At 37.0% G+C, this 27846-nt stretch overlaps 1 protein-coding gene and 1 long non-coding RNA gene across 2 annotated transcripts; one reads left to right on the top strand and one right to left on the bottom strand.

Annotated features, from left to right (window-relative positions):
- LOC115962713 (rhodanese-like domain-containing protein 8, chloroplastic) lies at positions 1-25554 on the top strand. The gene is made up of 8 exons (XM_031081593.1): positions 1-381; positions 582-635; positions 9358-9507; positions 10408-10570; positions 13073-13164; positions 14275-14378; positions 24647-24922; positions 25003-25554. The coding sequence occupies exons 1-8, from the start codon at positions 28-30 to the stop codon at positions 25145-25147; spliced, it is 1338 nt and encodes a 445-aa protein (XP_030937453.1). The 5' UTR covers positions 1-27; the 3' UTR covers positions 25148-25554.
- LOC115962715 lies at positions 17432-22512 on the bottom strand. Its single transcript, XR_004085574.1, has 2 exons — positions 19083-22512; positions 17432-19036 (listed from the first exon to the last, which is right to left on the bottom strand). It is a non-coding gene; the product is annotated as an uncharacterized LOC115962715 (long non-coding RNA).
- Positions 25555-27846: the final 2292 nt, after the last annotated feature.

Below are 27846 nucleotides of genomic sequence, written 5' to 3'. Positions count from 1 at the left end.
ACAAAACAAAACCAGAAATCTGTTTAGATGAGAGGGTGTTCTGCGGTTATAAAAGGTGCAGGTGCAGGTGCAGGTTCAGGTGCAGCTGCAACGGCCATGGCAATGGCAATGTGTCTCTGTCCGGTTCCAAGTATGAGTAGAAGTAGAAGCATTGTTGACGTTAAGCTTAAAAACAAGCCTGTCAGCGTTTTTCAATTAAACCAGAAACAAGTCTGCTCAGCTTCTCTTAGCCCTCCAAATTCAAAACGATTCCTCCTCCTCAATCACCACAATTATGGCGACTCAGACGCTGAGACTGAATTTGTGGTCGTCAATTTCTACCGTTTTACGTTCATTAAAGACCCAGCCGCCGAGGTCGCCAGGCACCTATCCTTCTTAAAGGTACCATTTCCTCTGTTTTTGTCTATATCTACCCATGTAATTGGGATAGATATTTTAGGTTCCAGTTTTCCATTATACTTTTAAAAACAGTCCTAGTATCTAATTGAACTGAGAATTTGATAATTCCAATTTAGATTCAATAAAATTTGGACACAATTTAGGTAATTAATTTTATTTATATTGTGGATATCTTTTATTAGGATCTAGACATACATGGCCGAGTATATCTGAATGAACAAGGCATAAATGCACAGGTAATGACTTCTTCCTCTATTTCTATAATAATTTCTCTAATATTGTCTTTAGTGCTTCTCTGTGTGTTGTTTAATTGCCCTTTGGTTTTGAATAAGACTAAAGTTTGGTACTGGGAGTGGGAGTCCACATTGAGTGTGTTATGAGTTATGAGTTATGACTAATGATACTTAGTGAGTCATATTATATACAGTATAGATGATACTTAGTGAGTCATATTATATATAGTATAGGCTCTTGCATCCATAGCAGTGGAGCTAAAAATTTAGCTTTTTGGCTCTACCAAAAGTTGCTTTATCTATTTTACCTATATACATGTTGCAGCAGTGGATCTATTTTAGCTTTAAACATAATAAAATAATATAAACATTACAATAAAATAATATAACTACTACAATAAAATAATATATCCTACTACCCAAAAAACATTCACAGCACCAACCACAACCACAACCACCTCTACTATCAGCACAGCCACAAGGCCCACAACCACAGGCAGCACCACCAACACCAGTCCACAGTAGGCAAAAAAAAAAAAAAAAAAAAAAAAAAAAAAAACCCAAATCTCCAATCTTTTTCCTCAACCTAGACCAAACAAAATCACTAATCACAAACAAAATAAAAAATCACCAATCACAAACAAGCACAACGTTGGCGAGCTGGGTTGGCAGAAGGGGTGGGTCGGCGAGCTCCATGGGTTTCCCAGTCAGGTACCCAATATCCACGAGCAAGCACTCCGATTGACGGCGTGGGTCTGAGGTGGATGGCGGCGTGGGTTTGAGGCTGATCAGCGGCATGGGACGACTGGTGGGTCGGTGACGTCGAGCTTCGGTGGCGGTGAGGTGGACGATGAGAGATCGGAGTTGAGAGAGTGAGCTTCAATGATGAGATGAGAGACCAGAGTGATGAGGTTTGAGAGACTGGAGTGATGAGGTTTGAGAGACTAGAGTGATGAGCTTCAGAGATGAGATGAGAGACCAGAGTGATGAGCTTTGAGAGACCGGAGAGATGAGAGTGAATGAGAGAGAGAGAGGCACTGTCTGATAAAAAGAACGAAAAAAAAAGGAGCAAGTGGTAGCCGGGTAGAATAAAATAACATTTTTTTTTTAGCTCTCATGAACAGTGCACATCTATCTATAGATGTGCACTGTAGCGATGGAGCTAAAAAAAATAGATTTAGCTCCATTGCTAGAGCATGATTTTAGTGTTTGAGGAGCTGAAATATAGCAATATAGCACCATTGTTATGAGTGCTCTTACTTGCCTTCTTTCTCTCTTTAAAAGCATAAAAGCCCACCAAAAAAATCCTGTCCCGTTACCATTTATATTGGTGGTTCTAAAAAACTTAACTTGGGTTAGTAGGAGTAGGAGAGTGGCTCTATTTTGTAGGTAGTGTAGTGGTTTAATTTTAGCCCTTTAGTTTTGTTCTTTTTAGGAAATTTTAGCCGACTGTGATTTTTATTTTTTGAAAAAAAAGAAGAAGTTAAGTCTTGTAAAAAAAAATTGCTTATTTAGTGGAATTGCACGTTTCTTTGTGGTTAAGGGATGAGGCTGATAGGGTTTTTTTTTTTTTTTTTTTTTTTTGAAAAACTATAATTTAGGACCAAATAGATAATATCTTAATTTTTAGTAACTTTATAGTCCATAGCTTGGAAGCCAGCTTGGAGGCTGATAGTTTTTTTTTTTTTTTTTTGAAAAACTATAATTTAGGACCAAATAGATAATGTCTTAATTTTTAGAAACTTTATAGTCCATAGCTTGGAAGCCAACTTGGAGTTCACAGTTTAGAAGCCCGTTAAATAGTAGTATAGATACATAACCTAATAAAATAGTATAAATGGTCATTGTCATCAGAACCCACCACCACTTCAAAAGAAAACACCCCCCCAATTTGGCCAACGAACCCAGAAAATCCAAAACTCGAAATCGCAATCGCAACCCAGAAAACCACAACCCAATCGCAATAGTCGATTTCGACAAAAAAAAAAAAAAAAAAAAAAAAAAACTAGAGAGAGACCCAATCTCTAATAGTTTTTTGCAGAAGTAATATAAAACAAAATTTATATTTTTATTTAAAGATCGTTGTACCACACAACCATAGATTCTAAATAGAACAAAATTGCGTACCTCTCTTAGCAACCCAAGTGTGTTGCTTCCCAAGGTATTCACGTCTCTCTCTCTTTGTTTCTTTTTGAGTTTTCAGAAGACTATGGTATCACTCAATAGTTCTGATAGCCAACAACTGATATGATGTTTTAAAATCTTATTTTTTATTTAAGACTACTAAAACCCAAAAGAGAGATTGGATGTGGGATCCTTAGGGATCCTAATCTTCAGCTTTAGGATTCATTAATAACTTTTTTGAACGTTATTGACTTATCTTGAAACTCTTTCAAAATTATTTCTTAATTTTCTCAACCATATCAAGAAAATATTTGAACTTCTAAAGATTGCAATAATGTCCATCAACACATTGCAATTGACCCCTGAAGATTAGAGAATTACAAATGAGGTCCCATTATTTACAATTTTATATCTATGTCATTCCACCATACTATATTCCCACAAGCCACTAGGACTTGATTAATATCATTGTCATGTTCCTAGCTTATGTGACCATTAATTTCTTGATTTCATAATTTCTATTGAGCTCTAAAATATCTTTAAAAAACTCTTTAAATATATATATACAATGTTATATATATGAAAAACATTTTTGAAAAATGTCATCGGCCGGTTTTGTTTTGAGTCCAACTTCAATATGAAAATCAATTTAATATACTATCTTCTTTAGAGGCTGGTGGATTCATTGTTGAACATTTATATATTTACTCATTACACATATAACCTAACGTGTCTGTATATAGCCTTTAAAATTAGCATCACCAGTTGACATTGTCAAAGTTATGTGCATAATAAATAAATATACACAAACCCCTCATGTTTGAGAACAATAAAAAAATTGTGATAGAACAACCTTTTAATTAACAGTGATCACATTTAGTGTATGTACTTGTTACATTATACCCACTTGTCTGCTTAAAGTTACTACCTCAATGATGAAGTAAATCATCCTATCATATAGTAGCACAACAAGTGTAGGCTTCAATGGTAATATTCAATTAATATTTACAGCCTAGAACAATTTAATAATCTATGAAAAATTATCACTCCCTGTCTTTGGTTCCTTAACCATTAACATGATTTTTCTACAGAGGTGACATCACATGCCACATTTAAACAATGAAATATACCTATAAAAATTATGAATGTGAAAATAAAATTTTTTATTATCAAATAAAAATACATAGTATTGTTTTTTAGGGCACATAATTCTAACAATCTCAACATTTACACTCAATCACTGATCTCAGACCCGGTTTGCTGAGAGAGAGAGGTGAAAGAGGAGAGAGAGCACGAGTGAGATTGTTGACAGTGGAGTTTACTGGTGGAAGATAAATGGTTCGTAGACAGCAGTATCCTTACCTATGATGATTATTTGGATAGAAACAAGAAAATTAAAATTGATAACTTTGGGTTTGATTGAGGAAATCTTGACCTCAATAGATTACTTTGCATAAATAATTTTTCTGATGCTTTATTTCAAATAATACCAATCTTTAAATACAAAATAATGCAACTACTTACTACTATGCAAAAATAACTCAACCCCCTATCTCCTAACGTTACCTAACAACACAAAAGATTCGGACTCTTAAATGTACAAATCAGATACTCCTAATCTAAGTGGCCTTCTGAAAATGACTCAGTGCAGCTGATACATATCAGCTCCTACCCTCTTAAAAGGGCCCTTGTCTGCAAGCGCATAACCTGGAAATTGTTGGTGCATCAGCTGCAAATCTTCCCATGTTGCGTCACTAGAAGGTAAACCTTGCCAATGAACCAAATCTCTTTTTTTTTTGATAGGTAATAAGAGTATTATTAAAAAACTATAAAACTGAAGTAAGCAGATACAAGGTGTTCATGATGGTGAACACAAAGAAATGCAACAAGCAAACAATCAGCATCAAACAACAAGTAAAAACTTAAAGCGCAATACTAAGAGAAGAAATAAACTCCAAGATAGTAGAGCAATCCAAGAAGCTCCAACACCTAGACCAATCAAATAAAGTCTTCTGGTATAGAGCTTGTAATTGAACCAAGGATTTCTCAATATCCTTAAAAGAGCGCCGGTTTCTTTCCGTCCAAACAATCCACATCAAACAGTTAGGAACCATATTCCATATGTCTAAATTAAATTTTCCCAGCCAATAGCTCCAACAATACACCAAGCTTTCCACAGAGCCTAGCATGACCCTTTGGATCCCAAAGATCTAAAACATATATACCCACAATGAGTGAGCTACAGGACAATGGAGGAGGAGATGATCCATAGTTTCCTCATTATGATGACACATACAACACCAATTCACCAAAATGCGCCCCCTAAGCATAAGATTATCCAATGTAAGGATCTGCCCATGAATCACTGTCCATACAAAAAATGCCACCCTCTTAGGAATCTTAACTTTTCAAACACCCTTCCACGGAAAATTGGGGGCAGATGCACCCCGAATGTTATTGTAATAGGACCGAGTATCAAACTTGCCATTCCCATTGAGATACCAATGAGAAGTGTCACTCCCAACACCCCTAGGGATCCGAGATTGAATGAACTCAAGGAAAGAGACAGTAGCCTCTAATTCCCTTTCGTGAAAATCCCTATAAAATCTCAAATTCCAAATTCTATCGTTTCCGCCCTCCTGGTAGCATACTACATTAGAAATGCAAACATCCTTGTCATTAGAACACACATACAATTGAGGATAGAGCATTTTAAGTGTGTTATCTCCAACCCACTTATCATGTCAAAAAAGAATACGAGTGCCATCACCCACCACTAGGGCCACATGTTTGGTGAAACTCTCCCATCCATCATGAATACCACACCACAGACCACACCCGTGGGCCCTTCTACATGCTTTAGTAGTCCACCCCCCTTGACCCTCTCCATATTTAGATGCAATAACCCTCCTCCAAAGATGAGTGCCTTCTCGTCCAAACCTCCATAACCATTTCCCTAACAAGACTTTATTAAAATGCACTAACTTCCTGATCCTCAAACCACCCATTACTAACAGTAAACACACCTTCTCAATTTTTTTACGCCTCTACCTTTGATCCAAAACTGCCTGAGGTTGAACCTTCAACTCCTCTTGATCTTCTGTGGCAACTAGTAGTTGCGGTTGTGCTGAAATATGTGCTGAAATATGAGAACCAAGCTTTTTCTTTCAATAAGGACACGTGAAAAACCGGATGGATGTGAGACCCTATAAGTAATTCCAGCTTATAGACGACCTATCCAATATGCTTCTGGATATGAAATGGACGATAATACCAAGGAGCAATCTTTGCATGGCGTATGGAAACCGAAATCTGTCAGTATGGTTGAAGCCGAACATACACCCATGCACCTTCTTGGTATTCCTCTTCCCCGTGCTTTGAATCATAAGACATCTTCATCTGCATCTGGGCTTCTTTGATGTGCCCTTTCAATAACTTGAGAACTTGATCTCTTTGCAACAACTCTTCCTCCACTGTGGCCACCTTTGCAGTACCTAGTACATACGTTAGTAGAGAAGGTGGCTCTCGACCATAAACAACTTCAAATGGAGTCCTTCTAATTGTTGAGTGCCAACTAGTATTATATCCTTGTCTATAATCGATCAAAGGAGCAACGTTTGGACCACATAAATCAAGTATGCATAGCTCTAAGGCAAGAGAGCTTTTATGCAAACCTCAAGAAATGCTCTTTCTTTACAAATGAGGTCATCTTCTTAGGATTTGTAGTTTCTTTTGAGGGAGTGTCAGTTGACCCACAAAAGATCAAAGCTATTGTGGAATGGCTTGAGCCCAAGAATATCCACGAGGCCCGTAGCTTTCATGGACTTGCAGCTTTCTACTGACGCTATATACGAGGGTTTACCATTATTATGGCGCCTATTACTGATTGTATGAAGCAAGGGGATTTTCAATGGACCAAGGCTGCAACTCGAGCATTTTAGGAAATCAAGAAAAAATGACTGAAGCTCCAGTCATGTGTCATTGGATTTTACAAAGGTCTTTGAGGTCAAATGTGATGCGTCTGATATTGGCATTGGAGGTGTACTTAGCCAAGAGCACCATCCAATAGCCTATTTTAGTGAGAAACTAAATGAGGCTAAACAAAGGTACTCCACTAGGACAAATAATTCTATGCTGTCGTACAATCTCTTCGAAATTTGCACCACTACCTTATACCTAATGAGTTCGTCACTTATTCTGACCACAATGCCCTCCGCCATCACAAAAGAATGCTTACAACGCTACTCTTTTGTGTTGAAGCATTGAGCTGGGGTTGAAAATAAGTTTGCTAATGCTCTAAGTCCCTAAGTGACCCTCCTTTTTGTCATGAGTGCCAAGGTTTCTATAGGGTTTGAACGACTTAAAGAAGAGTATGAATCATGTCTTGATTTTGGAGAGATCTTCATCGCATTGCGTGAGGCACCACGCCTCGTCAGCGATGACTATTCCCTCAAAAATGGCTACTTATTTAAGATCAACAAGCTATGCATCCCATGCACTTCCGTGCGAGATTTCTTGGTATGGGAATTGCATTCTAGTGGGCTTGTTGGACACTTTAGGGGCATGATGAGACTATTGAAGAGGTGGAACGACAATTTTATTGACCAAATCTTAAGTGGGATGTTGCCAAGATAATTAGCCAATGTTGACAATGCCAATTGGCGAAGCATCGTAAGCAAAGTGTTGGCCATTACATTCCCTTCCTGTGCCTGATATACCATGGCAACTTTGTGTTAGGCCTCCCTAGAACACTCAGAAAACATGACTCCATTCTTGTTGTTGTTGATTGATTTTCTCAGATGGCCCATTTCCTCCCTTGCTCTAAGACATCTGATGCATCAAAAATTGCTAGGTTGTACTTTGACGAGATCATCAAATTGTATGGCCTACCCAAGACCATAGTGTTTGATAGGGATGTTCGCTTTATGTGTTATTTTGGAAAACCTTGTGGCACCTTGTTGGTACAAAATTGAAGTTCTCCACAGCATACCATTCCCAAATGGATGGTCAAACTAAGGTTGTCAATCAAAGCCTAGGAAGTTTGTTACGATGCCTAGTGGGTAAACACACTAGAAGTTGGGATGCTATTCTCCCTATGGCTCAATTTGCGTACAACAACTCAGTTAATAGGACCATGGTATGAGCCCATTTGAAGTGGTGCACGGGTACAAGGCAAGGAAACCTCTAGACCTACTCCCTATGTCACCCTATATTTGGATGTCTGAGTCGGCTGACTCTTTTGCTAGACACGTACAGGATCTGCACAAGGAAATTAGCAAGCGTATTCATGAGAGTAATGCTCACTATAAGATTTAGGTTGATGCTCGTTGCCGTCATTGCGAATTTCACATTGGAGACTATGTTATGATCCGAACTAGGCCTGAATGGTTTCCTTCACGGACAGTTAGGAAATTGCAAGCTCGTTGTGTTGGCCCATTTAAGTCCTAAAGCGCATTGGCCCCAATGCATATGTTATTGATCTCACCCAAGATTATGGTATTAGTTCAACATTTAATTTTGAAGATTTACTTGCATATAAGACACCAGTACCCATTCCTAATGACCCATTTGTTGATCCCTCTACTGGCCCTACCATTAAACATACACCTGACCCTAGTTCATTGCACACTCCACACGCACAAAGAATCCATTGATGTTATTTTGGATGAGCAGTTTGTTCTTACTAGGGATGGAGCGGTCCGATGCTTCTTGGTTCCCTGGCATGGTCGACCGGAGTCTGGCTGCACTCAGATCACCAGAGATGATCTCCAGCAGCTAGATCCAGCCGTATCGGAGCATTACCAGAGTGGTTAGGATGCACTAGACACCCAGAGACATCGCCCACCTATCATGCAAGTTTATGAGAGACGGAGGCAATGTAGCTCGTACCCAGTAGCCCTTTAGCTCTACAATGATGGATCACTCCCCTATTGACACTTTCGGGCACCACCCAGGATTTCTTAACTCGACAGGGTCAAGTCTTTCTCACCTTGGGAGAGTTGATGCAGACACCAGAGCATGGACTTTTAGCACTTATTGCTGATTTCATTTCCTTAATTTTGTATTAGCCTTTAATTCAGATTTGCATTTGTGTTATTTCCTTTTGTATTAGTTGACTTTATTTTGCATTTACATGGGTTGTATTTTGGGAGCCTATTTGAGGAGGCTCATCAGACTTTATTCGGGACTGCATTTTGAATAATAAAATATTTCAGAGATTTTTGTCTAATTGTGTAGTGTTTGGTGGTGAAGCCAAACATCCCTAAGGTGGTGAAGCCTAGGATTTTGTATTTCCTTGTTCTTTCTCTCATATTCAGCTGTTCTATGTACGTGTTCTACACCAGTTTGGTTGTTTACTTCCTTTGCCCTTCTCTTCTTTTGTTGATACATAGATGTTAAAAAATGTAATTGTTTGAAGACATGGAAAAAATGAGTTCTTTAATGCATTATAATATATTAAATAATAACACTAAAAGGTGAACTATGGTGCAGGAGTGTTTAAAATCATTTATAATACTTCCCAGCTTCATTAAAGTAATTTTTCACTGTCCGTTTAGCATCTATCTGTTCATAACTCCTGATTTGATTCATCTTTGAGCAGTACAGTGGACCGTCAAAAGAGGCTCTTTTGTATGTTGAATGGTTAAGAGAAGATGATCGATTTTCTGATATGTTGGTTCAGATTTCTCAAGCAATAAATGGGCATGCCTTTCCAAAACTGAAGTTGCGGTATAAGCCTTCACTAGTGCAGGCAATCTCTCTCTCTCTCTTGGTCTCTCTCTCTCTCTCTCTCTCACACACACACACACACACACACACAAGCAACTTCCCTTATTGAGTTCATATTTTGTTGATTAGTTTTTTCCTAACATTATACCCTATCCCCTTTTTATAGCACTTCTTCACGTGTTTCTTTCAAAGAGATTTTCTGTTTAGTTGTTTATCTATGTATGAATGCATGCATATTTTTAGATGTATACATATATTTATTTTTCTCTCCTTGATAGTTCCTTGTTTGGTTAAGGTGTATGGATTTTGGGGTTGGGGGTGATAGATGGGTGGCATTTGGCTCCAGTATAGTTCCAAAGGGACAACTCTCTTTTCATTTTTAGGAAGTTGAGCATGTTTCTTTATATATATATATATATATAATTTTATTTATTATTTATTAATCCTAATCAGCCATATAGCCGAAACTCCCTTATTTTATTGCATTGTTGTACCTGTAAACAGTGGGTCTTGATCTCATGATGTCACCTCCATATATTTTTTCCCTCTTCAATAAGAGGATTGAGCCATACACACAAAGAAATTTTCAGTGAAGATGCATTGTAAAGTAATGGAGTTTTCAATTGAAGATTCTGATCTTTTTTTTTTTTTTTTTTTTTTTTTAAAGCCCAATTGCTGTTTCATAGTGAGCCTGAGCCATTTATTCATTTATGCGTTACTCCATGAGTTGGTACCTGGTACTTATGAAGGAGGATAAGGTGGTTTAATCTGCTCTGTATATACGAGAAGTCGGTAACATGCAACTCTCCAATAAAATGAAAAAGATATGTCTCCATTGGGAATGGGAATATAGCTGAATCCATCCTGTTCTGTGTTTGCTTTTGAGAAGAATTGTCACTTCATTACAATTATATTTCTCCAGCTGGAAGGAGGCATTTCACATCTTCCTTTGCTTGACCCTTCAATTCGAGCAACACCTCTTGCACCTTCAGAATGGAGAAAAAGACTGGAAGCAGTGAATGAAATCGATGAGGCTTCAAATGAGAATATTAATACAGAGCGTATTCTGTTGGATGTGAGAAACGGTAGCTCCTCTTCTTCCAAAATTCTATTTTCTTGCATTCTCTTAGCTGAAAGTGCTCTCAATTTTGGTATGTTTTCATATGTATCATACTTCTTTCTCTTTTTTACATACTGAACTTTGTGTAATGGGTGTTGAGTTGGATGACACTGTTATTGTTCTCGTTAAATAACTAAAATTAATCTTAACATGGGAAGCACTCCTACCGTTGTATAGCAAAGCACAACTAGCTATCTGGATGAACATAGAATTTGGACTCCTGTAATCATATGATTGATAGAACAAGATGTAGGTTTGTCAAAATATCTGTCAGGGTGCAGCCTAATGGTTGGAGGCTTGGGATGAGCTGTAGAACCAGAAATCTTGGGTTCAAATCCCCATTAAGAGTTCCCTTGAATTACCTGATACATGATTTTGATGGGTGGGGTTGTGTATCTGTAGTTTACTCTCCAGGAGTGGGTCCAAAGGGCCTTTTCTTGGTGAGTATCCATGTCATTAAAAAAAAAAAAGAAAGACATAGGTTTTTTTATTTTTTATTATAAGTACTCAAGTTATTCATTCTCACTAATTTAGGCTAGGAATTGAGTTAACAAGAAGCTAACGATTCACAACTCTCTGAATGGTGTTGATTTGGCTTTGTGTCCGTTGGAAACATGTTGGCATCTGAATCTATAGATCTCCTCATACTTGACCATCTGCTCATTAACTGAGCTCATAGGACACAGACATGTAAGCACATGTACAGTTACACATAGTGCATCTTTTTTTAATAGGTAATTAAAAATTCTTATTGAAGATTGAAAGAGAGCATACTCCCCATGTTCACAGGCAGTGTACTAGGGATGCTACAAAATTCACCTAAAGTTACATAAACCTAGAAATTCCTCCAAGGTGGAAAATGGATTCTCACTTAAAGCAGCCATACGTAGAACTTAATAAAAAAAAGTTTTATCTCAAAGATGAATACTCAAACCCTTCAAAAGTATGCTGGTTTCTTTGTCTCCAAATGGTCCATGTGTCACTGGAATGGCCCCCCCATAAATCAGCAGAACCATGTCTACAAAACCCAGTCAGCAGACCACTAACCATCTTAGGTATAACCCAATGGAGTCCAAACTAACAAAACACCAAAGTCCATAGATTGTGTGCATAATGACAGTGAAGCATGGCAAATCTTATCATGAAACTCGAAATAATTTCTTGATTTTGAACCTTAGAACTTAGAGAGAAACTAATTTGAAGTGTTGAAGGTGTGGGAATAGCTATTCTCCAAGTAGTAGGAACTAGGAATAGACATTGCTTTGGAATATCTATTCCATGCTGTTTAGTGCAACTAAAGCAGGAATAGACATAACCAAGGGATAGCAATTCCATTCATTGTTTTACTTGCACACCATATGTGTTCACTTAGGTTTTTCAAAAACTTGCTCCAATTGGGAAAGCATGGAAAATTTTAAATTGTTCAAGAATTAAAAGTGGTTAAATGTCCCTTACTTTGAGGTGGAAGAATCAAAAGTGTGAAAGGCAATACTATGGCTTTTGGACATAGGGGTAGACTTTGGAAAATTTGAGATGGATCTTAGATAATCCACAAGTTGGAGAAATTTGGGCCCATTTTGTTAAGACTTTGCTTGCAGACATTAAAAGCTCAAAAAACTGGGTGCAACCCTAGTGCACGGGAAGTATACAAGAGAGACACATCATAAATTTTAACCTCTAAAATCTAAAAGTCATTACATTCTAACAAATTAGGAAAATAATAATAATAGGTAGCAACTATCTAATCGTACAAAGACAGTAGAAATCGAGTCTTCTTCAATAGTGATCCAGCTCCTTCAAAGTTTCATGACCAGCAATCTAATCATGCTGGAAACTGCATCCACAAAGGAATTGCATTCCAAATAACACTACTACTATGCTTCCCAAAACTCCCTTGCTAGCATGCCAACAATGCATCCTCTATTTTAAGCATAGCCCAAAAATTTCCAAACATACAAAATAGCAGTCATTCTTTTGGCAAGATAACAATGAAGTAGTTGATGGTCTGTTGTTTCCCCACTTGACTTGCATATGATACACCAATCCAATAAACTCACACTTCTTTTCCTTAAATTATTTATGGGCAATTGACGATGTTACTCTAGTCAGGACCTGAGCTTCCCAAAAAAAGTCCTAATATACATGGTCATGAGCTTTCTGAATCCATTCAGAATGATCTGTATTCATTGGGAAGACCATTAAGAAACATATTTGAATTTTAATTTCATTACGAGTCAATTTTAAGGGCAAAACTATCGAGTGAAGAGTTAGCATAGACATGATGTATATGTGCTTTGGGAAACTTTCATGTGTACTTAAATGTAGTTTTATTTCTTAGTGCTTGCTGATATGACTACCTTAGTTATGCATATGTGTTTGTATGTGAATCTTGTATTAAAATCTATCATTGTATCCATGTTCATAAGTCTCATTGAAGTTTGAGCATTTTGTGATTGCTTGTAATCAGGTTATGAATGGGATATTGGTCATTTCCGAGGGGCTCGACGGCCTTATGTAGATTGCTTTAGAAGCACTTCATTTGGACTATCTGAGACAGAGGTATGGTCAATAACCAACTATTCTTTTCCTTTCTCTTGTCAGTTGGATTTTGGGGAGGGGTGGGGTGGGGGGTGTAACGGGTGTTGGTGAGATTTGAATCTAAGACTTACCCCAACCCCATCCCATTGTTTCACCACTTAAGTTGAAGCCCAAGTAAATAGTCAGTATGAATTTGTGTGCAAGGTAAGTAATTTTCTTGATGATCATAACCTAACATTTAACCATGGAACATGTATAGAATATGCTATCTAGTAATTTTTCATCATAAAATATAATGAGTCAATTTAATTTATTTTTTAATGTAGTAATTTCTTCTTTAGCTTTTAGAAAATTCAATTATGTCTTCTATCAAGAATCTTGTAGTTCAATGACATTACCTGGTCTCCATTATGAAGGAAATCAAGGTTCAAATTCCTTATCCTCACTTGTTGTAACAATTTAATTATCAAAAACCAAAAAACAAAAATCAACCATTTCTTCTTGTTGGATCTAAATGTGGAAAAATTAGATATATCCTTCTAGCAGTAGATCTGAAATCTAGCATGATATTCTCAATTTGGAGATCACCCTTTGAATGAAACAATGTAATGCTGTAAATTGCCTCTTTTCTAGGTCTTCCATTTCTTCTTCCCATCATTTGATATCATTTTTGCCCTTTGTGCTTAAGATATGCCATTTGACATCATTTCTTCTTCCCATAATATGATATCATTTTTGCCCTTTTTGCTTAAGATATTGAAAGCATCCACCTTTTGGTATCACTTGACTATCAAGTTTTACAACCCATTCATCTTTGTTTCTATTTTTTCCTAAACTTCATCTTTGTTTCTATTTTTTCCTAAACTTGCACTCCATGTAATATGTTTTAGTCTTATTTAACTGAAAGTCATTAGATTCTAAAGCATCTCTCCAAATTTTCAACTTGCCGTTGACTGTGTTTAGATTAATCCACTAAAACTCTATCATATGTTGTGCCCTAGCATTTTTTTTTTAATTAGTCCAGTAACATATTAGTTTGAGCATTACTATACTGGGGAGAGTTGTAAAAATTTATTCTTTTGGCAGTGGCTATGAACGCACTTCATTTTGTCCCTGTTTCTGATTGTCCAGGACATTGCTTCAGATCCTTTAGCAAATGTTGACAAAGAAAAGACAGATATATTGATGTATTGTACTGGAGGTATTCGTTGTGATGTGTATTCTACAATCTTAAGGTAACTCACTCTTTCGTTCAGTTTTCTTTCATTTCTGTCTTTCTGCATTTGACATTAAATGTTTTGGTAATCAACTTTTTAAATTTTATTTTTATTTTTAGGTAAGAAATTTCATTAGGAAAATACAAGAAGGTTCACAAGACAATAAGGGTCACAATACTAATATGCGGGATGTATACAAGAAACACGCACATAAAATGTAGCATCAAAAATTCAAAAGATTGAAGAAATCCAACAAATTCAAACAAAGAAAATGAGGTGGTAACTGCTGTCCAATCCTAAATAGATATTAAGAATAAAGGCTTTAGCTTGATTACCGATGATCCACGGTACTTAAAAGTGAGTGCATTCATTTCTCCACAAAGACATCACATTAAACACAAATGAATTACCTTCCAAAATTCCCTACTACAGTGTCTTTTTTGGAGTTTCCTTTCCAGCTATTCAAGAATCAACTACCATTCATTGCATGACCCACTTAATCCCAAACAAGTTAACTCTGCCAACACCTCATCCATTGGTACTAATTCAGATGTACAAAGGTTTATCTTTAATCCCAAAGCTGCTTCAACCAAAGAAATACACATCTCAATAGTTGAAGTTGAGTTGGATCCACTCCACAAAAATTAAGGAATCATTAGCAAAAAGAAAATGAGAGAACCAAATGATCAGTAGCATCAGGTTTGGCAATGAAACCAAATGTGTGTTCCCCCTTTGACAACCTGTGATAACATTCCACAAAGAGTCTCTATAATAGTAACAAAAAGAAGTGGAGAAAGAGGATCTCCTATACTTAATCCCCAATTTTAGAAAACCCAATTTTTTAAGAGAATATCATTTACTGTCTTGTTTATTAAATAAAAAGATAGAAGTTTCCAAAATTAACCTTAGCTAATTTATAAAAAATTACTATTTTTTAAATAACAAATAGTTATAAAAAATTTGAAATATAGAGTTACTGGTTGGAATGAACCTTCTTTTTGAGAATATGTGGTTGAAGGCGGAGGGGTTTGTGGATAGGGAACAATCTTGGTGGAATAGTACTCTTTCGATGGCATGCCTAGTTTTGTGTTAGCGAAGAAATTGCAAGCTTTGAAGGAAGATATTAAAAAGTGGAATACAAGAGATTTGGGAATGTAGGGGTGAATAAGAAGAAGTGGTTAGGGGAGTTGGCGGGATTTGATGAGAAAGAAGGGATTCATGGTCTTTTTGAGGAGGATAAGAGATGGGAGGGGGTGAAATTAGAGGTGGAACGTTTGGCCTCTTTGGAAGAAATTTCGTTGAGACAAAAATCAAGAGTTTTGTGGCTCAAAAAGGGGGTTAACAATTCTTAGTTTTTTCATAGGATGGCAAACTCTTGTAGGCGGCAACATAATCACTTGGGTTCTTTAGAGGTGGATGGGGTGGTGAATGAGGATGAGTCAGAGGTGATTGATCAGGTGGTAAGATTTTATGAGAATTTGTATAAGGAGATAGATTCATGGACCAGTGGTGGATGACTTAGATTTTGATCACAAATTTTGTTCTGCATTTCCATGATGAAATTTTCCATTCTGATCAATGGTAGCCCTAAAGATTTCTTTGGGAGTTCAAGGGGACTGCGTCAAGGTGATCCACTCTCGCCGCTTTTATTTGTTATTGTTATGGAAGCTTTAAGCTGGTTATTAGATGGGGCTGTTCTGGCTGGTCATATCTCAAGATTCATTGTGGGTCCCAGATCTCATACCCCCTTAATGGTGTCTCATCTTCTTTTTGCGGACGATACTCTAATTTTTTGTGATGCTTTACCTAGTTAGATTGGTAAATTGAGAGACATCTTATCTTCATTTGAGGCTGTGTCAGGTTTGCATATTAATTTGGCTAAATCCGAATTGGTTTTGGTTGGTGAAGTGTTAAATATGGGTGAGTTGGTGACCCTTTTAGGGTGCTGGTAGTCCTCACCGCCAATGACTTATTTGGGGCTTCCATTGGGAGCTAAATTTAAGGATAGGGCAATTTGAAACCCTATTCTTGAAAAAATGGAGTGAAGATTAGCAAGTTTGAAGTGTTTGTATCTATCAAAAGGTGGTAAAGTTACTTTACTTAAAAGCACTTTCTCAATGTTGCTTACTTATTACCTATCTCTCTTTCCTATTCTAGTGGATATTGCAAATCGCATTGAGAAACTCCGGCGGGATTTTTTATGGGGTGGTATTGATGAGTCCCATAAATTCAATCTGGTCAATTGGGCCTAGGTGTGTAGCCCCTTGAAGTCTGGTGGGTTGGGTGTGTAGAATTTGAGAAAATTTAACCAAGCTCTGCTTAGTAAATGGCTGTGGAGGTACAGTACAGAGACAAACCACCTTTGGCGGCAGGTTATTGAGATCAAGTATGGGAATATTTAGGGTGGTTGGTGTACAAAAGAAGTAATAGTTGCTTATGGTGTTAATCTATGGAGAACTATAAGACAAGGCTAGCTAGCTTTCTTTAAATCCATCATCTTCAAAGTTGGTAATGGTAATAGAATTAAATTTTGGCATCACTTGTGGTGTGGGGGTTGTACTCTTCGGGAGGCATTTCCAAAACTCTACAGCTTTAGTTGTAACAAGGATTCTTGTCTTGCAGATGTCATGTCTTTTCCTAATCAGAGGCTTCATTGGGATCTTCAATTCTATAGAGAGCCCCAAGATTGGGAGATGGAACAATTTGATATTTTTTGGAATCTTATACACTCTATGACCTTTACTGGTGAGGGGCATGAAAAACTTTGCTGGAAGTTGACAAAGAATAAGGGCTTCAAGGTTAGTGAATACTACTTATTCCTCTTCTCGACCCCTGACAACCTTTTTTCGTGGAAACTTGTGTGGTGCTCAAAGATCCCTCCTAGAGTTGCTTTCTCTTCTTGGACTGCCGCCTTAGGAAGATTTTGACCCTTGATAGATTGTGGAATAAGGGTGTCCCCGTCATGGATTGGTGTTATATGTGAAAAGAAGTCGGTAAACCATCTTCTTCTTCATTGTCCCATTGCTTTCGAGCTATGGTCTATGGTTTGGAGCCTTTTTGGTGTGATTTGGGTGATGCCTCAAAGTGTTGTAGATTTATTTGCATCTTGGCCGGGTCTGTTCGGTGAACAGCGCAATATAGACCTATGGTGGGCTGTCCCACATTGTGTGTTATGGTCTCTTTGGCGGGAAAGGAACAGTAGATACTTTGAGGGAACGGAATGGTTGATTCTTGAGATTAAATCTCTTTTCCTTCACTCTTTGTTTGCTTGGTCTCTTTTTTCTCTTCTTTTTCTTGCTCTAATCTTTTTGTTATGCTTAATCGTTGTAATTTTCGATCTTGATGTAACCCTTTCCGTGTACGCTCCCAATGTACCTGGGGCTTTTGATTAATGAAATTTCATTATTTATCCAAAAAAAAAAAAAAAAAAAAAAGATTTTGATCACATTGGAGTAGATGAGAGTGGGTTGCTTGAGCGGAAATTTGAGAGGGAGGAGATTTTACAGGTTGTGCTTGATATGGAGGGGGATAAATCCCCCAGTTTGAACGGCTTTACTATGGTTTCTATCATCATTGTTGGGGGGTAGTGGACAGTGATGTTCTTGCGTTTTTTGAGGAATTCTCAATTTGGGAAGTTTGAGAAGTCATTGAAGTGTCATTTATAGCTCTCATCCCTAAGAAGTATAATAATGCATATAACATTTAGGACTATTGGCCTATCAGCCTAGTGGGTAGTGCTTACAAGATTTTATCAAATGTTGCTTGAGAGGGGTGCTGGATGGACTGATTTTGGAGTCTTAAAATGCCTTTGTAGGTGATCATCAAATATTAGATTTGGTTTTAATTGCCAATAAGTGTGTTGATAGTAGACTTCAAAGTAAAATTCCGGGTGTTATCTGCAAGCTAGATATTGAAAAAGCTTATAATCGTGTGAATTGGGATGCTCTTTAGGGAGGATGGGATTTGGTCTTAGATAAGCAGTGCATTAGTAGCTGTATTTCTATAGTTTAGTTTTCAGTTTTGGTTAATGGTTCTTTGGCCGGTTGTTTTGGTAGCACAAGATGTCACGACCCAAACCCAAAACTTGGATTTAGATACATGGCTTGTCTTCTAAATATCAATATTAAAGAATTAAATAGAGCGTAATTAAATATCTACAAATAAAAAATCAAACCGTTAAGCCTTTCTTATAAAATCTATTAGAAATATGTGGTTAAATGATTAAATTTACTATATTCCAATAGCTTAAGTTTTTGGGACAATCTGTATTTTAACATGATATCAGAGCATGAGATTCTGAGTTTGATTCTTGTTTACTCCATTCTACCTCTTATTTAAATTTTCACGTGTTGAGCCTCACCTATTAAAAGGTAGCTTCGGCTCATATGTGAGGGGAAGTGTTAGAAGTATTGGTTAAATGATTAAATTTATCATATCCTAATGGTTTAAGCTTTTGGGACAATCGGTAGTTTTACATGTATCAGGGTATGAGATCTTGAGTTAAATGATTAAATTTACCATAGCTTAAGCTTTTGGACAACAATAAAAAATAATATCATTGAAAAATATATAATCTTTACAAAACACATGCATATAGTTTTAATCTTTCCTACCATCTTCACATATCCAGTCACTTCCCCCTGTTCCCTTCTTTTTCCCAGCTCAGTATCCATCACCTTTTGGCTTTATCGCTTACACAAATCCATGTCCAGTATCCATCACCTTTTGGCTTTATCGCTTACACAAATCCATGTCCCTCCACGTTTACACCAACAGCACCTATCCCTTCTCCAGCACCTCAGTTGCCTTAGTCAAAACCTCCACAAACACTTATTCCATTACCTAAAAACACGGTTTTTTCCACTAAACCAACCCCACAAAATATACCATCTAAACCTTTTCCTTTTAGCCAAGGGGGGCAGTAAGGGCTTTTTACGTATTGATGCAAAACATTTCTCTCTTTTGATGGTGGGCGGGTGGTCTGCTATCCATGAAAGCCGTTGAAATGGAAAAATTTCCATTTGGGTAGGACGTAAAGCCATGGAATGGATTATTTCTTGCTTTGTTGATATACGTGCGGAAGGATTTCCTTTGTAAGCAATTTAGAGAAAACAACAAGTGGTTGGAATTTTGTGGTAGATTGAATAAAGTTGGTCTCTTTATGGACATAGCAGTATATTACGGCGGAGCTTGTCGGGGTTGTGTTATGATACCGTCAAGCTACAATGTATAGAGATCTGGGTGGTCTTCTTTTCAGAAAGGGTTGGGACTTTTCTTATCGGGGAAAAGTCATTACAAGGTGATTCTTGATACCACTGGTGGTTGGTTTGGTGGTCAGAAGGGGTAGTTGATAATTAATGGTAACTAGCTGTTAGGAGCATTATGGGTTGCTGCTGATGGCATGAGGAATGACGGTGCTTGGGCAACATTGAGTCAATCACTTGACTTTATGTTTTCTCAACACACTCATGGCTCCTCATGCCTAACTAGTGATGCTTCTAAGGGCTCTTTGAGGAGGACCAGCCCAGTCTCCCTACTCGTGTTGGATCGATGAACTGTGATGAGGGGCAGCATGTGGAGGCACCTTGCTCCACATGATGCCCCAAGGCCATGGTAGACAGAGATGGTTGTGATGATGGGCAGCAGCAGGTGGTGCTGACCCTACATGGTGGTGCATGGCATTGGTGGCTTAGTTGTTGGTTCCTTGTGTGTGGGCTTGGTGGTTGGAGTGCAAGGCAGGGCTGGGCTGCTGTGATGATTAAATGCTGTGTGCAAGGCATTGGGCTAGTGTGGGCTGGTTGAATGCATGGACAAGTGCTAGTGGGTTGATGGCAGTTATTTGGTGTGCTGCATATGGGCATGCTATGTGGGTTGTAGTGCTGATGGGAGACCTTGAGCATGGGCCAAGCCTCTCTAAAACGTGTGGGAACTAGTTGTGTGGACTACTGGAGGATGGGCAGAGGCCCCATGGTCTGCTAAGACATGGGCTGTGCATGTGCAGTGGCGGTTACTAAGTAGTTACCAAGTAGTTCCTGGCTTTCCTAATGATCAGACTTGCTGTGTAGGGGCTGGAAACGTGGAGAGTAAGCCAAGACAGCATCAGTTGAAGGTATTTTAAGTTAGACCACAAGTGGCAGATTGTCCAAGACCTTGGTAGTTACTAAGCAGTAACTGCCATAGCAGTTAATTCTGTATATTTAACCCTAAGGCTGCTGGGGGTGTTAGCAACAGAGTGTATTTGGCATTGGAAAAATTCTGTGTAATTCTCTAGGCTTATAAAAGGGTTTCCTTTGTACTTGAAATTAAGTAATAAAGGTTGGGGGTGGGTTCCCTGTAAATATTGTGTGTGCTGTGTGTTTAAACGTCCCTAGATAATTTGTTCTAAGTGTTATTACAGTGTGTGTGTGTGGTGTTGGCTGAGACTAAGTTAGGGACTTAGGGCCATCACAGGCAGAAAATTTGAGTGAAAAATTGACCTTGTGACACTAGCGGAAGTTAAAGGAATTTTAGGCCTGAGAAACCTATTAGGACAACTGGGCCTATCAAAGCCAACCAAGTACCTAGTGTTGGAAAAAGCCCATTTTGATAGAAATAATAACTCTGAGTAGCTTGAGGTGAGAGCAAGGACGGTGTCCCAGTGCTCTGGTTTCAACAGTAAGATGGTTCCGACAATGAAGGAGTCACCGATCATGTTTGTGTTTCATGACCATCAGTGGGTGGGTAATAATTGATTCTCTTCTCTATTTAATCTGGGTGGTGCGATGGGTGTATGGTCTGGGGGAGAGGAAGATTTAATGGAGGAGGCAAGTGTGTACAAAGAATAGGGTTGTGCCCAAGAGGTAGATGTGGTGTCGCCAATTCTGACGGGGTGCAGTAGCGAGCTTCTTCTTCCATGGGATTACAGTGGGTTTGAAAAAAATGGTTGCTTGGGTGGGGAGAAAAATCAGTGTCTTCTAGAGTGTCCACCTCTGTCCCAGTGGGATCCCATTGAAACTAGGGAGGTCATGCTGGATCAGGAGTTTGCTGTGGGTATTTTGTGATGAAAGAGGTGGAAGATTCAAAATGGGTGACTGAGATGATGAAAAGTTGGGTTTTCCTATTGTGAAAGATGAGGATCAATGTGTGGCACTATTTCGTTTACTGGAACAAGATTGTATGGATGATCATCACGATGGGGTTTCTATGCGACCATTTAACGCCTGGTCTCTACAGTTAACTATGATGGGTTATCTTCTAGAAGTAGGAACAAAGTTTTCTCAACTTGTTTGGGGGCAATTAGTTGTTGTAAATGAATTTAAAACTTCTATCTTTGGAATGTTAGGGGGTTAAACAGTCTCTGGAAGCATGAGGTATGTAAGAATCTTCTTAAGGAATGGAATGGAAGTGTGATATTGTATGTTTTCAGGAAACTTCTGCTTTAAATTCATCTATTGTTCAGAGTCTGTGGGGCAGCCCTTTCTTAGACTGCGCTGTTTTGGATGCAGTTCACACTAGTGAGTCTTGCTGATTTGGGATAAGAGAGTTGTGGGTGCAAGCACCCGCAATAAGTGATTTTCTTGTGGGAAGTACGCCTCAGCCTAGAGTGGACCAGACAGAAGGTGTAAATGGAGTCATCACATAGATTAAGTCTAGGAACCATATATATATTGCCTATGAGAATGACTGATTTTTATTAGAGCACATGTTTAGAGTTTAGGTACAGGGATGTGAAGGTGTTAGGCACCCAACCCGACTTGACTCATAAATCGGCCTCCACTTATTGTGTTCCAAATTCTAATCCCATTAAAGGACTTTTTAATGGATTGTTGTATACACACACTAAGCCTATCCTAACATGCATCTAACACACAACATAGCATTCCATCACATTGCATTCATGGCACATACACGCCCAGAAACACAGTGTTAAAGCAGCAACAAAACGACAATCAAACAAAACCCAGCATGCCTCTAATATATTAATTCAACTCTTCATTCAAAACATGGTGAGACACAACAAATCAAAATCAAACAAATCAGCTCATATTTCTAAGCATGCATCAAATCTCATATTAAACCAAGGACAACAAAACATAAATCAAAGCATGTTAATGTATATATATACAATAACATATTAATGTGTGTGTGTATATATATATATATATCAACCTATTCATACTTAAACAAAATTAAATACAAAGGATTAAGACTAAACAAATCAAAAATAACTTCTAAGCATGCATAACATATAAATCAAATTAAGAATAACAAGAACATAAGTTATAAAGGTCCAAATTAAGGAGGAGCCATGGAGCACAAAATAAAAAGATGTTAATGTTCACATATATATGGAACATAACTTGGTAGATATTTAACTGGCCCCTCAGTTCCTACACAACAAAATCAAATGATAATCAAGGGAATCAAATATATCAATAATTCATTAGTATTCAAAACTCAAAATAAAAAGTTGTTCTTGAAAAACTTTAGAAAGAATGTTTGAAAAACGTTTCTTAAAATGAGATAGATAGATTCTTCCTTAAGACTACTTGAGAGAGGTTTATGAAGGGCTCAAAAACGTGCTAGCTGCTGTGATATCAGAAGATTCAAAGTGAGAAGATGTTCTTGGAAGAGTTGTAGAGAGAGATACAGATGGAGAGAGAGAAATTCAGAAAATGAGGAGAGAGAAATTTATTAATTTTTTTTTTCTTTTAGCACAAGTATGTACACTTCTACTAAAAGAAGAGTACGGACGAAAACGCTAAATTTTTTAGAATATGAAACATCTGATGAGAAGGTGTTTTGGGTGTTTGGTGTGCCAATGCTAAAAAATTAGCATTTGGCACACCTAATGCCAATGCTCTAATACTATATACGAACTATTGGCTTGCCTTCAAATTCAAACTTATCCTTTAAAGCAAATCTAAAAAAAAAAAAAAAAAAAAAAACTCCTGGCTACTACAATGCGTCTATTGGGATTTTTTATAAATTTATTTTAAAAATGATTTCAAAATAAAGTAAGGGCATAATAGGAAAGGTAGTAAATTATTGGCTTCTAATTTTAGAAACAGGACAACATTTTTAGATTTTTCAAAATGGAATACAGGACCAACAATTTGGGATGAAGGGAATATCTATTATTTCCAATTTTGTCCATAATTAAACCACTCCAGCATATATGGAAGGAACTCCAAATTAACAAGATCATTATCTTTTTCCAAATACAATTTTCTTATACCCTAGCAATAAAAATTAAAAATAAATACATAACACACTAGAACATCTGACTTCAACTTGCTATTCAGACACTAATTAGCAATTATATTAGATCTAAAATCTGTGCTTCCTGTTGTACAGTATTTTTCCTGGCACATTATTCAATATTGTAGGTAAAAATTTCACCAAAATTTTGTAAACACCATCAACAACACTAGAAGGACAGAAATCCTTAACATCCAGAGCCCCCACCTTCTTATAAGCCTGAAGTATTTAAAATTGACGTCCCCCACCTTTTGCTTAGATTGACCGTGCCCTGTGTTGCATATCCCTCTCATTACATTTGGTTGCTTGTGTTACTTATCAACAGAAAACTAAATTTGCTTGCTTGTGTGCTTAACTGGAAGTCTGGAACCAGTGAAACTGGTGCATGAAGCAACGTTACCAATGGGTAAAAGTGATCTATTGATATAATGAAGTTTGAATCTAAGTATTATGATACATATGAACTTAAGTTCTAAACCCATTGTATCATAAAAATTTAGGTAGATTGTTGGAAGTGCTTTGGGTATTTGCTAGTGAAATCCAAGCATGTTTATGGAAAGCACTCGGATGTTCAAGTGCATTGCATGAACATATTTTCTTCCTGGGCATTGGACAAGTTTCCAAGTTGACTTGGGTTACGTGATATATAGTTCATTAGTTTATCATGTTTGACATATGGTTGGAATAATTGGGATATGGCTTAGTCTTAGTAATTTCCAGTGCTTATTCCAAATTGTCCTCTATTGGTCTACTTTAACAAGCTATAGAGCCATAGTTAATGATTTAGCTCCTTTGCATTACTTATTTCTTACTCGTCCATTGTGATGTACAAGATCCCACTGCACATTGCATGAAGGCCCTGTGTTGAAACATGGGCCTCACTTTGATGCATAGTGGGTCACTAGATGGGTATGAGAATCAAAGAGAAGAACTAGAAAAATGATGGTGTTGTGAGATTGTTCCATTGCCCTCCTCCCCCCCCCCCCCCCCCCTCTCCCCTCTTCTCTTTTCCCCCCATTTAAAAACTTATCTTCTTGATGTGTCAGACAACGAGGCTTCCAAAATCTGTACACTCTAAAGGGCGGTGTTTCCCATTATCTAAAGAACGAAGGTCCTGCAGAATGGGTTGGGAATTTGTTTGTGTTCGATTCCCGTCTTTCTCTCCCACCTTCTGCCTACAAGCCTAAATCCATGGATAAAGTAAGCATGGGTGAACTAGATTCTAAGAATAATCCATTTGCAAGATGCTACATATGTGGTTCTCAAGTCTCTGAGTTGAGGCATCGGAACTGTGCAAATCTTGACTGCAACCTTCTTTTTCTGTAAGTTTCCTTCTCTCTGTCCTCCCCACCTGAACTAAAACTTAAAATTTGTACGTGTATGAAAAAGGCTCTCTTTTCAGATGCTGTAAAGACTGTGTGAAGGACTTCAGAGGATGTTGCTGTGTAAATTGTATTACTGCCCCTCGACTTAGACCTGTTCTATCTGAGCATCAAAGATACAAAAAATGGCACATATATCGAGACTTGGAATGCAAAGCAAGTTGACTGCTAGATCAGATGTTTGTTTTTCTTCAGTTTGGAAATGGATAAATATTGTAATAGCTGAAGGTGCAGCTGTTACTGAAGATTTGGAATTTCTTTTTGGCAAGCAGATTGTAGCTTTTGCATTAAAAGATTGTAGGGGAGGTAGCTTTAGAACTTGCCAATCATGAGTATTAACGTTAGTATAGATGGCAGTCAAAAGAACCAGGCATAAGCAAATGTGAAAACATCGCATGCTACCATCTAAATCTTTACAAACACAGATAGTTTCTTGTATTCCATACCTTTTTCTAAATTTCGAAGAACATTGTCAAATTGAGGGATAAGTTATTCTTTGTGTATATCATTAACTGTTATGCTGCAATTGATTTTGTAATTGAAAATTAAAAGAGCTGAGTTTTTTCTTTTTAGTTGAAGAGCAGTTTGAAGTTTGAGCTTTTGAAATGGGTAAATTCGTATCGGGCATGACTAGAGTATAGACAACTCCCCCCCTCCTTAAAATATTGTGAATATTGAATAGAGATTGCTTGCAAGGTTACAACAATTGAATGAAAAATGTGAAATAATGACTCCATTATAACTTTTTGGTGTTTTTAATGGACACATCTAGAGCGCTTTTTTGGGGAGGGGGGGGGGGGGGCGCAATTGAGCCAGTTCTTAAGTCTCTTTTTTCCACTTATTCAAACCTTTTTTTTTTTTTTTCTTCTTACGGAAACTTAGTCCGTGTACAGTGTGATCCAAAAGCAAAAAACTAAACAAAATAATACTAATAATTAAAAAAAAAAAAGAGTACCTACTTGTGGAACTAGGGCTGTAAATGAACCAAGCCATTTAAGAGAAACTCGGCCTCAGCTCGGTAAAAGCTTGTGAACGCCCCAAAAAAGGAAAATAAAAGCTTGTTTAGGGCTTTTCCTTATTTCTTTTGGTTTGTCACACATTGGGTCATTGGCGACGTGACTCTTGTGTGCTTATGTCTCTAGGGTGAGGTGTGTGTGAGTCCCTTTTTCTTATTTTTATTTTAGGAGTCGTCACTAACCATTGGTTTTGTATTAGATGTGATTCACTTATTTATCTAATTCGTTTTAATTTTCCTAATTAACTAAACCAATTTTATGGGTTCATTAATTAAAGCAAACCAAAAAGTCTTGAACCAAAGATCCTGGACTTAGAAGTTTGGTTATGCGTGGGGAAGGTGTTAGACACCCCACAATGCCTATCCGAAAATAATACCTCATTTTAACATGTGAATATTAACGTCAAAGAATATTTACAATCAAAGCATGTGAGATATATACATAGGAAACATGTGAGGTGGCATACAAGAATATATAATAGCATGTGAGCATTTATTTACTAAGTACGTAGCATGTGAATACTAAATACTATACACACCAAAAAAAAAAAAAAAAAAGTTATAAGACAAAAACTAAAAAGAGGGAATTGGAAGGGTAGCACTTTGTTGTCATCCACAATTTTCTCATTTTTACCGAGTAAAAAAATATGACAATAAAAATACATTAATGCCAAAGGAAAGAAAGGGACAATGTAATCTTGATTGCTGGCTATGGGCTTAACTAACTTAATGGAATTGGGCCATAGGCACAAATCCTTAACAATGCCTTTCTAAAGAATAGTTTAAATTATAATGCATCAACAAGTTTTAACACATTAACTCCATTTTTTTAAAAGGAAAGTTAAAATAAAAACATATTTTTTGAAGAAAGATTTTTTTTTTGAAAAGAGGAATTTTTTAGAAAAAGTTAGTTTCATCATTTTTTGAAAGAAAGGATAAAAGATTTTATTTTATTTTATTTTTTATTTTTAAGAACTCATTTTCGAACTTAAAAAAAAAAGAAAAAGAAAAAGGAAAAGATATGTATTATTTTTTAGAAAGAACATTTTTAGGGAAGAAAAGATTTTGGGATCAAAATATAAATTTGGAAAAATTTTGGGGTTAAAAAAAAATTTTGGAAAACTTTTAGGGTCAAAATATAATTTTGGAAAGATTTTGGGGTCAAAATTCAATTTTGGAAAAGTTTTAGGGTCGAAATACAATTTTGGAAAAGTTTGGGGTCGAAATACAATTTTGGAAAATGGAATCAAACTTTTTTATTTTGAAAAATCATTTCCTTAGAAAAGCATATTAAAGGAAATTTTTTACCCAAGCATATCGATCTATGCCAACATTATTGATGAGAAAAGTAAAGAACAACAATAAGAGTGCTATAAATTTTAATAAATAAAGTGTTGGAAATTAAATGAAAAATAAAATAAATTGCTGGAATTTAAATGACATCGAAAGTAAAGGCTGAAATTTAAATGACATAATAGTAAAGGTTCATTAAAAGTTTTTTTTAGAAGTCTCTCTTAAATAAACTTTAATCTCTTTCAAGCCCTATGAATTCTTCACCAAAAAGAAATGGGAGTGTGCTACTTGAGGTGACATATCCGTATTGTGTGCTACTTAAGGTTTAAGACCTATTTAAAAGAGAAGAGTAGAAATTTTTTTTTTTTTGGTGGTGTCTAGATAGTAGTAGTTAATTAGGTTCAATTACATGCAATAGCGTGTCAGTACAAACAAATCAGTAATTAAACTAAATGCAGTGAAAAATAAATTTGACACGTGTGATTTGTTTACGAGTGGGAAAAACCACCGAGGCAAAACCCCACCGGGTAAATTTAAGATCACCACTCCTAAGAAT

Source organism: Quercus lobata, chromosome 10 (assembly GCF_001633185.2).
Source record: "Quercus lobata isolate SW786 chromosome 10, ValleyOak3.0 Primary Assembly, whole genome shotgun sequence".
Lineage (NCBI taxonomy): Eukaryota > Viridiplantae > Streptophyta > Magnoliopsida > Fagales > Fagaceae > Quercus > Quercus lobata.
Note: the sequence above shows the minus strand (reverse complement) of the source record. Positions and strands in the feature narration are given on the sequence as shown.